We start from the raw sequence: 13,319 nt of genomic DNA, 5'->3' as shown, positions 1-13,319 counted from the left end.
GTGGCTACAACAGCAGCACCTTACAGCATAGAGCCTACTGGTGCACACTACTGTTTGGTAGATTATTCATCAACAATCTGCCATCCGCTTTTCTTGGTTTGTTTTTTTATTTGGTCAGAGAGAGCAAAAGAAGACTAATTTATTATTTACTTGTTTTCTCATGCTGATTATACCTCAGTCACACAAGCCTTTTCGGACATGACATCATGGGCTAGAATTAGTAAACTGTGGGTTTGAAAAAGTAGAGATGTTGCCTATGGCAACCAATCAGATTCTAGCTTTCATTTATTAAGTGCATTCTACAAAATAACAGATAGAATATGATTGATTGCCATGGGCAACGTCTCCACTTTTTCAAACCCACAGTTTAGTAAATATATCCCCATGCCATACTTATGTAGACAAGCTTATAAAACGGGTAAGCTGACAATTTAAAATGGCAACAAATATACATTATCAAATAAAGCCCAAAATTAAAATATAATGTGTAGCCTTTCCCTGACCTTTCACTGCAAATGTAACATTTATGGAATACTCCCTTTTCTATCATAGACAAGCCCCAAAGCTATTTGAAAATTATTAAAAATCAAAACGGGACAAAAATTCAAAATGCAAAGCCAAGTTATTCCCTGTGCAAAATTGTAAAAAACAAAACAAAACTTTGCACACACCCCTGTGTGAATCCCACTTATTGTGAAACATTTCTCCTGAGTGCATGAACTAATCAAGACAGTTTCACACTCTATTACACTGTTTTACAAGTTGGCTGTTTCTTGCTCTCTTCATTCTTCATTTATCTGGAAAGGAAACTAATTTTTACTCCAACCAAAGTAATCATATAAAAGAGGAGAGAATGGAATCAACTAGAGGAGTGTCAGGACCACATTCGCAAGTTCCAGAATATGATTTATTGATAGCAAGAGAGTGGAGAGAAAGAGATATTTATTGCACTCAACTGTGCTGATATTGATCCATACATATAAAAGGCAAGAACAAATAAATAAAACTGAAACAAATTAAACTTAAAAAAAAAACCCCATCAAAGTGTGCATTAAAAAATCTTTGCTACCTATGTGTATAGGGCAACTTAGGTCTCATCACAAAACAGCAAGATACTCACAAGGGCTGGTGTCTCAGGGTCTGTAGCTTATTCCAGTACTTTTGCTGGAACTTTTCTGCCCGATCTGTAGCATCCTTTGCGTCCGGCTGACTGGCAACAGCACGTTTAGCTACCTTGCAAATAAAGTGAGAGGTGATATAGTGCAAACCTTGAGAAAGCTAATTGAGCGAAACGCGCGTTGGCGTTTTCTCCGTGTGTTCAAACCTTAACTATGTAGGCAGCGCTCTTATTAATCTGTTCCCCGTATATTGACAATGTTTTAATATGATAATTCACACATATGTACGTGTGGGGACCTTGAATCCATTAGCGATTAGCGCTCCTATATAGCAGGATCAAAGGGCTTATGACATTCACTGGAATGACCTCCCTCGCTCCATCCGCCTCTCTCCTACTCTGTGCTCCTTCAAACGTGCACTCAAAACTCACCTCTTTCTCAAAGCCTACCAACCATCCACTTAACCCCCATCTCCTCCGCTCTTTCTCCCCTCTCTCCCATTGCCTCAACTGGCTCCTCTTGTGCCTGGTCCGTTTAACCCTCCCTTAGGATGTAAGCTCGCATGAGCAGGGCCCTCTTCCCTCCTGTCTCCTCACCTGTTCTTCTGCTCCGTGTTTTTTGCATCAGTCTGCCTGGAGTTTCTGAAGTATTGGTACTTTTTGTTTATTGTTCTGTACCGTTATACCCTGTATAGTCTACTGTTTGTACTGTGTACGGAGCTGCGGAAACCTTGTGGCGCCTAACAAATAAAGGATAATAATAATAATAATAATAATAATTCTGTGCTACTTTATCTATAAGCCTTATCAGGTTTCAGTGTGATAGCCTGCTCTCTCTCTATAATATAGGCAGTGAATCTTTGATTTTGATTGAATCAATTATCATGTTCTCAAGTTAATACTATCCGCTATATGTTAGATTCAATACTGATGTGTCCTAGATTATTAACCAAAGAATCATTTTGTGAATAGTGACTAGTACATTACAGGTGGATTAAGAAGTTTCTATTCAACTTGTTATTCTATAGCACCAATTTATGGGAGAGACATATAGTGGGCACATTATTTGGATATAATCCTGGATAGGTGCCTTTTCGTTTATATTGATATATTACAGGCTTCACTATCGCCCACTGATCCACTTATACATATTATATGATTTATTAACTACCAAGAGTTTGACCACAGAGCCTTTTGCAGTTGCTCTGCAATCTTATTATCACTGTTTTTGTTTTTAATATTTTGCATAGCTTTTTTCTTTGGTTTGTTAGGATGATTTTATTTTAATACATACCAATAAAAATTATTGATTTTATCATTTCTGCCCTTCCACTTATCCTGGAGTGCCCCGTTGTACAACCTCTTTCCTGTATCCCTTTTTTTGCTATACATAGTGCAAACCTGCAATGCCATCATCAGGATTTGCTGCTATAAGTTATAAGGCAACCTTTAGCTTTATTCAGTTGCTAAAAAATTATTTGCTAATTACAGTATTTAACTTTTCTGCTGCATTCTGGAGGGGAAAATAAAAGGAATACATAGTCCAATTGTTTCTAACCTATCTACTTTAAAGCTGGAGAAGCTAAATGACATGCACAATATTATTATTATTATTATATTCCTTTTGTAAGACACCACAAGATTTCTGCAGCATCTTACACAGTACAGGCAGTAGAGACAGCACTTTACAGGGTGAAACAGCACAGAACAATAAACGAAAATCACCAGGACTCCAAGAGCTCCATAGCTAGTACAGTGACACTGGAGCAGAAAAATAGGTATAGAGAGAGTAGGTAAGAGGGCCCTGCTCGTAAAAATGTACATACTATAGGGAGGGTAAGCAGACAGCAGGCACAAGGGGAGTCAGTGGAAGGGATCCAATGCCAGTGGGGCTAGTAAGGAAACAGGGGAAGAGAGAGAGGTGAAGAGATTAGGCATGGAGTGGTTAGGTGAATGGTTGGTAGGCTTTGAGGAACAGATGTGTTTTAATTGTCCGTTTGAAGGTTGACAGATTAGGAGACAGTCAGATAGAAGGGGGGGGGGGTTGTTCCAGTAGAGGGGGGCAGCACGGGAGAAATTTTTAATTCTGGGAAGTGGGATCAGCGTGGATGTGAGACGACGGCCGATGGCAGAGGACGCGAGGGAGTGTGAATGGAGAGGAGGTTGGAGTATGAGGCAGTGGAATGGGAGAGGGCCTTGTAGGTGAGGGTGAGGAGTTTAAAGAGGAATCTGTGGGGGAAAGTGGGCCAGTGTAAGGCAAGGCAGAGTGTGGAGGCAAAGAAAGAACAGCGTGAAAGCAAAACGAGTCTTGCATCCCCATTGAGTATAAAACGAAAGGGGGCGAGGTGAAAGTGGGGCAACCAGTGAGGAGAAGGTTACAGTAATCAAGACAGAAAATGATGATAATATTAAGTAAGTTTGAAAAGATAAACACAACAAGCTATGGCTCTGCAGAGAAGTAAAGCCAGTTTAGTATCCCAAATGTTAATATTCTAATTGAGTACGCCTTCACACCTCCAATATGATATAGAACTTATAACGTGCAGCTGATCAAACAAACAATCATTTTGTGCAATAGCATTCTACGCATGAGCCCTAGACAATGAGTATCAACGAGCAAAGTAAAGAGTATGTACAGCTTCCAGGAGAGATCTAAGGACAGTTCCGACTCACACATCAATACTTGAATTTATATTTGCTGAATAGGCATTAAGTAAAAAAAAAAAAAATGTAGTATGAAATTAAAATTGGATGAGTTACAATTGTGCCCAATGACCACTCCTGTCTATACTGGTTGCCTGATCCCAACCCACCTTTGTATGACCCTGACCACACAGCAGTGATGATACGATTAGCCAGTCATCCGACTGTGCCCAGTTGACATAATACAACTTGTGGCATTAAACTGACTTAGCACCATATGGAATAGTTGTGCCTATTATTTTGAGTGAGCCCCCACCGAGAATTTAGACCGGGCTGCCTATAGAAATATATTTTTAGAAACTATCACACTGTATTTTAATTTTGATAAGGGATTGTAGAATGTGCTCACACATTTCCTTCTATTCCTTATTCGCCACAATAGAATTTGGAAGATTTTACATGCTTTAGTTATATAAAACATATTTTTTCCCACAACAGCTAGGCACAGGAATGATAATCCTCATAAAAAAAAAGAGATGATATAATAGGATATAAAGTAGCTAACGTATAGCAATGAAATAAAGTGGGGGATATTTATGACAAGTGATACACAGATAACTGTGCAACAGAGATGCTTTGGCTCATAGCAACAAGCTAGATTAAAAGAGACTTTAAAGAAAGAAAAAAAACAGTAAAATGGTCATTAGCAAAATCACCACATGGTGGCACCAAAGTCTCAACACTAAAAAGAAATATGTTATAAAAGGCACAGGATGGATCTTGTACTTTGTTTCCTACTATGATTGTATTTGTATGATATGTGTAATTGTTACTTGTGTACGTTACAAAATAAAAAGTTTAAATAAAAAAAAAAAATTTAAAAAAAAAAAAAACAGGCACAGGAGTACATTATTGTATTGACGTTTAATTCCAAGGACTTCCTATGCTGCCTAATAGAGAACCCTAATATGTTCTGTTTAGGACACCAGGCAGAGATAATTACTTACTCCTTCTAAAGCATCCTCGAAGCAAGTGAGCCAGTATTCCCGAGCCATTGCATCTTCTGTAAGATCCACTGTGTCAGGGACATAGGAAGACGGGTCAAACAGCAGAGGAAGATTCACCACTTGCCGTTCCAGGCGGTCCATCTCCAACATGTCAAACTGTTAATCATAAAACCAGAGTCAGATCTAGAAGGCAATGATGTGAGCTGGGCAAGGCCAATCACTAGAGGGGTTTAGGTTTACTGAAAAGTGATTTTTGCAGATAGAAAGGAATATATTTAACGGCGTAAGCCTCTGTTGTGATACAACTCACTATTTATTTATTCCAAGTATTGCTGTTTACATTCACCAACACCTGATCAAATAGAACTTCTACTGTTCTGGGACTCGGCGCCACAAACACTAGGAGTTTGCCAACATCCCGCGGCTTTGGTGTAAATTATATACATTTACCACGTGGATTATGCATGTAATTCATATTAAGAGCCAAGATACCCAGAATGATTATTTATCCTTATAATGGATGGAGATTAAAAGTACATGATTCACTGCCGAGAGAGGAACATAACACACACCACAAAGCAAGGCGCGCAACAACGCAAACAAGACATTAATAAATCACCAATGAGCTCGCTAACTGTACACTGCCCTCAAGTTATCTGGCTTCTCCAGACCCCAGACATGTATTAAACAATACCCTTAAATGGCAACCAGATAATATTAATTCATGCCTAGTACTTAAAAAAAAACATATATCATCATTGTTATTTTGTATTGCGCCACAGTACTACTCCTCACCACAGGACACTGGGGAAAACACAGCATACATAAAGAACAGAACAGAAACATACAACGCTGATGAAAAGGTGTGGAGGAGAACAAAAGGATGGGGAGGGCCCTGATCTTGAGAGCTCACAATCTAGAGGGAGAAGGCAAAGCTGAGAGGAGCAAGTGGGACTCTAATTTGAGATTGGAAAAGTAGCAAGTTATACCTAGTGAGTGTGTGGTATAAGTTGGGAGCGGCAGAGGTTATGGTAAAGAAGTAGGTTTTGAGAGAGCCTGGTGAGGCATGGTAGGGAGTAGCATAAGTGGGGAGCAGCTTCGAGAGAAGTTTTGGAGGCTGGAGAGAAAGGAGAGAGGTGGTAATAAAAGAGGAGGTGAGGCGCAGTTTGGACACAGATCTAAAAAGGCATGAGGGTGAAAATATGGAGACAATATTTTAAATGTATGAGTGGGGGGTGTTTGTGAGTGCTTTGTAGGTTAGAGTAAGAAGTTTGAATTAGATTCTGGAGAGTATGGGAAGCCAGTGTAGGGATTGATAGAGTAGCGCAGTGGATGTTGAGCAAGGTGAGAGGAAGATTAGTCTCACCACAGCATTTAGTACAGACTGAAATGGGGATAGATGGGTGGAAGAAAGAGCAGAAAGGAGGAGTATATAGTAGGTCAGAGATGTTTTGATAGCATCATGAGTGAAACTGGGGTGTATTCTGGCAATGTTTTTGAAGGAGGCAGTGAAAGGACAGTGCAAGGGACAGTGCAAGGGACTAGATTTGAGGAGTAAAGCTAAATACAGAGTTAAGTATAAGATCAGAGCAGGGGACATGGGGATTTTGTTCGCAGTATGGGATATTTCAGAGGGGTGATGATACTAACAGAGGAGTTCAGTTTTAGACATGATGAGCTTTAGGCAACGTTAATACATCCATTTTGAGATGGCGGAGAGACAATAAGACTCATGAGATAGTAGAGAAAGGGAGAGGTCCGGGGAGGAGAGGTAGATTTAGGGGTCATCAGCATAGAGGTGTTAATGGAGGTCAAATCAGCAAACAGCAAGTTCAGCTGAAAAAGAGGTGTAAAGTGAGGAAAGTAAAGGGCCAAGAACAGAGCCAGCAGTGTGTGTGTGTGTGTGTGTGTGGGGTGGGGGGGTGATGTGCATATGGGTGTTGTACACTGGCTGCTTTAGTAGTTTGGAAACCAAGGAGAAGAGAGACATAGGGTGGTATTTGGAGAGAGAGACTGGGTTGAGGTAGCTGAGGTGAGCACATGTTTAAAGGTGAATATGAATGTGCTACATTCAATGTACAGATTGAAAAAGTGACCTATGTAGAAGGGATGTAGAAGTTGAACGGGTATAGGGTATAGGGTATAGATGACGGGTTAAAGGGTGAGAGGAGAAAAGGAGTGTGCAGACCTCATCCTCTGTAATGGGGCAGAATTAACAGAGCGTGGATGCAAAACGGAGCTTGTGCTGGCTGTATGTATATATTAGGGAAAAATAGAGACACATCCTGCTGCATTTTCCTGCCGATAACAAACTTAAGGTGCAGCATTCTGCCCTGCCGCCACCGCACGCGGGTGCAGCATTCTGCCCCCACTGTGTGTAGGTCCAGCATTCTACCCTGCCCCCACTGTGTGTAGGTGCAGGTGTAGCATTCTGCCCCACTGTCTGTAGGTCCAGCATTCTGCCCTGCCCCCACTGTGTGTTGGTGCAGGTCCAGCATTCTGCCCCCACTGTGTGTTGGTGCAGGTCCAGCATTCTGCCCCCACTGTGTGTTGGTGCAGGTCCAGCATTCTGTCCCCACTGTGTGTTGGTGCAGGTCCAGCATTCTGTCCCCACTGTGTGTTGGTGCAGGTCCAGCATTCTGCCCCCACTGTGTGTTGGTGCAGGTCCAGCATTCTGCCCCCACTGTGTGTTGGTGCAGGTCCAGCATTCTGCCCCCACTGTGTGTAGGTCCAGCATTCTGCCCCCACTGTGTGTAGGTCCAGCATTCTGCCCCCACTGTGTGTAGGTCCAGCATTCTGCCCCCACTGTGTGTAGGTCCAGCATTCTGCCCCCACTGTGTGTAGGTCCAGCATTCTGCCCCCACTGTGTGTAGGTCCAGCATTCTGCCCTGCCCCCACTGTGTGTAGGTCCAGCATTCTGCCCTGCCCCCACTGTGTGTAGGTCCAGCATTCTGCCCTGCCCCCACTGTGTGTAGGTGCAGGTGTAACATTCTGCTCCCACCGGGTGTTGGTGCAGGTGTAACATTCTGCCTACACTGTGTGTAGGTCCAGCATTCTGCCCTCACTGTGTGTAGGTCCAGCATTCTGCCCCCACTGTGTGTTGGTGCAGGTGTAACATTCTGCCCCACTGTGTGTTGGTGCAGGTGTAACATTCTGCCCCACTGTGTGTTGGTGCAGGTGTAACATTCTGCCCCACTGTGTGTAGGTCCAGCATTCTGCCCCCACTGTGTGTTGGTGCAGGTGTAACATTCTGCCCCACTGTGTGTTGGTGCAGGTGTAACATTCTGCCCCACTGTGTGTTGGTGCAGGTGTAACATTCTGCCCCCACTGTGTGTTGGTGCAGGTGTAACATTCTGCCCCACTGTGTGTTGGTGCAGGTGTAACATTCTGCCCCCACTGTGTGTTGGTGCAGGTGTAACATTCTGCCCCCACTGTGTGTTGGTGCAGGTGTAACATTCTGCCCCCACTGGGTGTTGGTGCAGGTGTAACATTCTGCCCCCACTGTGTGTTGGTGCAGGTGTAACATTCTGCCCCCACTGGGTGTTGGTGCAGGTGTAACATTCTGCCCCCACTGGGTGTTGGTGCAGGTGTAACATTCTGCCCCCACTGGGTGTTGGTGCAGGTGTAACATTCTGCCCCCACTGGGTGTTGGTGCAGGTGTAACATTCTGCCCCCACTGGGTGTTGGTGCAGGTGTAACATTCTGCCCCCACTGGGTGTTGGTGCAGGTGTAACATTCTGCCCCCACTGGGTGTTGGTGCAGGTGTAACATTCTGCCCCCACTGGGTGTTGGTGCAGGTGTAACATTCTGCCCCCACTGGGTGTTGGTGCAGGTGTAACATTCTGCCCCCACTGGGTGTTGGTGCAGGTGTAACATTCTGCCCCCACTGGGTGTTGGTGCAGGTGTAACATTCTGCCCCCACTGGGTGTTGGTGCAGGTGTAACATTCTGCCCCCACTGGGTGTTGGTGCCGGTCCAGCATTCTTTTCAATGTAACAAGTGTTTTGTTCTCAGAATAAATAAGAAAATCAATAGCAACGTGACAGAACCACAATCTACAAGCACGAACATGTAGCAAAGTACTTACTGAAAACTGCAGTTAAGAATGATGAAAGGAGAAAGTAAAAACAGAAAAGAAAAAGAAATGGTAAGAATGTGATGAAAACAAAAAACATTTAGAATAAATGGATGACTATAGTTACAAGCAATGTATGTGACTGATTATAGACATAACTGCTCTCACCAAGTGTCTCTGCTATCTGTAGTAAAGCTCCGTATAAACGCCAAGTTTATCTTCAATTTACTATGCTACAGCTGTGCAGAAAAAAATATAGGTGCAAGTTATTCTATAAGAGTATTTTATATTTCTGCATATTTGCATTCTTTATCATATATTCTAAACCCACACCTTTCCAGTCCAATAAAGCTACTCTGAATCTTTTGGCTGACAGGCCATGCTGGTAAATATAGCTCTACAAAAATTAGAGGTCACAGGTTGCCTATTTCTTTGCATTACATCATTCTCTTCATGTTTCACTTTCAGGCGAAATAAGTGTTGTTTAACCAGAAAGCACCTTTAACCCATACTTGCCTAATGCCTGGGAGACTCCCAAATTCCGGGTAGGTCTCCCGGACTCTTGGGAGAGCAGGCAATTCTCCCGCATCCTGCCCACTTTGAGAATCAATGACTCGATTCGCATTAGAATCGTGTCATTCTGGCCCCGCCCCCCGTGAGAAAAATTTTGTTGTGGGGGCTGGTTTCAAATGATTCAAATCAACCCGCCCCGCCCCCTCCCATCACACCCCTTCCTCTGGGATCTCCCAGAGGAAAAAAAATTAAAAGGTAGGAAAGTATGCTTTAACCACGTTCATGTCACCTTTCATATAACACTATTTCATGACAAATTAAAAACTGATATGATTCTATTAAAGCATGGTTTAAAAGAAAATGCAAAATACAAGTAGAGGACAAAAAATATTGGAACAATATATAGTGACTTAGTGGCGTTGGTCCACCACATGCAGCCAACGTGGCCTGTTATGCCATGACATGGAGTCTACCACTGTCTGGAATTGTGCAGCACCATCTTCCACAAGAAAATCACTCAACTGATGCCTGGTTGATGGCTGGTGGTGGAAAACGCTGTCTCGGCACCATTCCAGAATATTCCATAAATACTTTTTGTGGGTTCAGATTTGGTGACTGAGAAGGCTGCGACATATGGACAACATCAGCAGGAACAGATTGGGAACTTAAAAATTATGAAAGTGGCCTCACATAGGCGGAACCAAAGCAACTGCAGACGGGACCAACACAAAACTAGGAGGAGAAAGCACACAGTTATCCCGAGCTGCATTGGTGGTAGGCAATGCCACTGCAATGGTAGGTAGAGTCAAGCAACACCAGGCGGAGCCTGTTGCAGTAGGCGGACCGAACACACAAGCAGACAAAGCATTGCACTGGTAGGCGGAGCCAACACAAGCAGGCAGAGTCAGCACACCAGTGGGTGGAGTACAGGCAAGGGTTTTGTGACTGGTGCAGGATAATCCAGCAGCAGGGAGATCCCAGGGTTAGCAATGAAGTAATATTAGTGGAGTCTGGGAAGTCCTTGCTGTTGCATGAAGCCTGGCCACTCTGGATCATTTTTACTGGGGTCTCATCCACCATTAATATGCCACTGATTTTAAATTCATATTTTTCAAAATAACTGATTACTTGTAAAAACTAGCATCAACAATTCAAAGATGCTTTTTGTTTGTTTGAATTAACTAAAAATACCACAATGAATGCGTCATGCAAAATGTACTGCAAATACAACAAAGCAGAAATTATACTGTGCAATAACTTACCCGGTACTAGTGATAGATGTACAACACAAAGCGTCATAGTGACATACAATACAGAGAGCATCCTAGCGACCGCCATACAATACAGAGAGCATCCTAGCGACCGCCATACAATACAGAGAGCATCCTAGCGACCGCCATACAATACAGAGAGCATCCTAGAGACCGCCATACAATACAAAGAGCATCCTAGCGACCGCCATACAATACAAAGAATACCTTCATGATTGATACAGAACACAGAGAGCAGGATAATATCCTATAAACAATACAGACTGCCTCCTAGTGACCACTACCAGGGCAGTCCACCATTTTTATACGTGACCCAAACCAAGCTAGGATGTTATTTGCTTAACGAATGCACAAGACCAATATTTGAGGAATCCCTCATTGACCCATTTGTTTCCATTTTTGGTCCACTACATGTATATTGAAAGGGGAAGGGGGGTTATTAACCCTTTACAATTAAAGCCTACTGAAAGCCAGGTCTATGACTATGTACAATAAACTCACTGTTCCACTCCGTGATCTCTGCATGGGGTAGATATCTGGTGAGGTGCTCATCAGCCCAGAGCTGCCGGCATAGTTCTCCCCCCAACTGTACAGGTTGAGATCTGGAAAGAATTAAAAAAAAAAAAAAAAAAAAAAAAACCACACAAAAGAAAACGGTTACATGACTTGATCACTATGGAACATTTGGGTAACTGACACATTATCCACTTGGAAGATTAATTACATAAACACAATGAAATGCAAAACTTTACAAAGGTACAATATTTTTAATCCATACTTACTATCTTCCTCAGCTCCTTTCAGAAATGCCCCAATTGCACCAAGGTAGCCTTCATGCCTGAGAAAAAGTGCCTGGACTTCCCCCTAGAAACAGGTCTTTATAAGTACATATGTATTTGTAGGTCTTTATTGAAAGTTGCTTTTTATTCAACATCAACTTTACAGAATTTTAAATATTTTTTACATTTGGAAGTCATACTGCTGTAAGGTGGAGAAGGTGAGGCTTATATTTATATTTTCTTTAAACGATTGTCATCACTGTAAAAAACAAAATTTTATGAAAAACAAAATAAAAAATATAACCAACTTCTCACTACGCTGGCAGGATGATGTATGGTCATCAAAAAGAAAAAAAACCTGTTACCATTCATATTTAAATTACAATTGGAATCTTATCTCTTAAGCCACTACTATCCACGCCACCAGTGATTCATGACAGTGCTAAGGCATCCCAATACAAGCAGCTATATAGCACGGCCTCATTGGGTTGCTACCCCCAGATAACTAACTGACTCATAGTGAAGAAAGGGAGAGAAGGAAAAAAAGAGGAGAGAAGGAAAAAAAGAGGAGGAGAGAAGGAAAAAAAGAGGAGAGTAGGAAAAAAAGGGGAGAGAAGGAAAAAAAGGGGAGAGAAGGAAAAAAAGGGGAGAGAAGGAAAAAAAGGGGAGAGAAGGAAAAAAAGGGGAGAGAAGGAAAAAAAGAGGAGAGAAGGAAAAAAAGAGGAGAGAAGGAAAAAAAGAGGAGAGAAGGAAAAAAAGAGGAGAGAAGGAAAAAAAGAGGAGAGAAGGAAAAAAAAAGAGGAGAGAAGGAAAAAAAAAAGAGGAGAGAAGGAAAAAAAAAGAGGAGAGAAGGAAAAAAAAAGAGGAGAGAAGGAAAAAAAAAGAGGAGAGAAGGAAAAAAAAAGAGGAGAGAAGGAAAAAAAAAGAGGAGAGAAGGAAAAAAAAAGAGGAGAGAAGGAAAAAAAGAGGAGAGAAGGAAAAAAAGAGGAGAGAAGGAAAAAAAGGGAAAGAAGGAAAAAATTAAAAATAAAGTCATATCGAACATAGCTTTTGGGCCGCCTCTGGACCCCCCCAGGCTGGATATGTTGCGCGGTGGGTGAGTAATGTCTATATGCTACTTCTCTGTCGGGTAGCCATTGTAACTGTGTGTCCCAGCTTTTCTTAGCATTGTTCCAAGTTTGCGTGCCTATCTATTTATTAGCTATATTGTTGACAATATTTGTGCCTTTCTACTCCCCCCCCCCTTCCCTTCCCTTCTCACCCTCCCCACCGATATAAAAGTATAAAACTCAGAGGAAACACCTTGATTATTAAGATTTTTCTTGTCAAAAATGTTGTATGTACTGTTCCTGATGTTTCCTCTTCAAATAAAGAGTTTAAAATAAAAAAGGGAGAAAGTCCTGGAAAGGACCGAAATATTGATCTAATACAGCATAATCTGCTGCCATATTCCCTGACATGCATATTAACAAGGCTTTGTCAAAACAAAGTAAAAGCAGTGTTTTATTCTGTATAATAAATCAGATGGCCTTGGGGTGCAGGAATACCCAAAGGGTTGTACTGTGCTGCAGCTATTTTATGGAATTTAACTTCTTCAATAAGCCGGGCACCAGAAATAGAAGCAGTGGGGGCAACTCCATTCGCAGTGACAATAGAATTCAAGGTTTAAAGCTTGGCTGGTTTTGTTTTCATTTGATTTGATGTCTCTGTATTACATTGCTTTACTTATTACCCATATAGATTAAGCAAGATGCACAGTGGTGCTGTATGCATTGTAAACAATAAAGCCTCCACGTCATGTAGTGTCAGAGTGGAGCACTAGGAGCCCAAAGGAGCCAGTGGTCGGGCTCACGTAATAAGATGCCACCAAGTGTTACCAGACCGTGGAGGGGACCAAGGGGGCGAGATTAGTACT

At 42.2% G+C, this 13,319-nt stretch overlaps 1 protein-coding gene across 1 annotated transcript in view; it reads right to left on the bottom strand.

The window, feature by feature from the left end:
• The window catches only part of PANK4 (pantothenate kinase 4 (inactive)), a 58,878-nt gene that overhangs the window by 17,926 nt on the left and 27,633 nt on the right, over positions 1-13,319 (bottom strand). The window contains exons 8-11 of the mRNA XM_075191707.1: positions 11,408-11,489; positions 11,127-11,227; positions 4,768-4,923; positions 1,121-1,233 (exon numbers count right to left, since the gene is read on the bottom strand). Of these exons, the coding sequence (XP_075047808.1) occupies positions 1,121-1,233; positions 4,768-4,923; positions 11,127-11,227; positions 11,408-11,489 (452 nt within the window). The remainder of the gene's footprint in view (positions 1-1,120; positions 1,234-4,767; positions 4,924-11,126; positions 11,228-11,407; positions 11,490-13,319) is intronic.

Source organism: Mixophyes fleayi, chromosome 11, assembly GCF_038048845.1.
Source record: "Mixophyes fleayi isolate aMixFle1 chromosome 11, aMixFle1.hap1, whole genome shotgun sequence".
Lineage (NCBI taxonomy): Eukaryota > Metazoa > Chordata > Amphibia > Anura > Limnodynastidae > Mixophyes > Mixophyes fleayi.
Note: the sequence above shows the minus strand (reverse complement) of the source record. Positions and strands in the feature narration are given on the sequence as shown.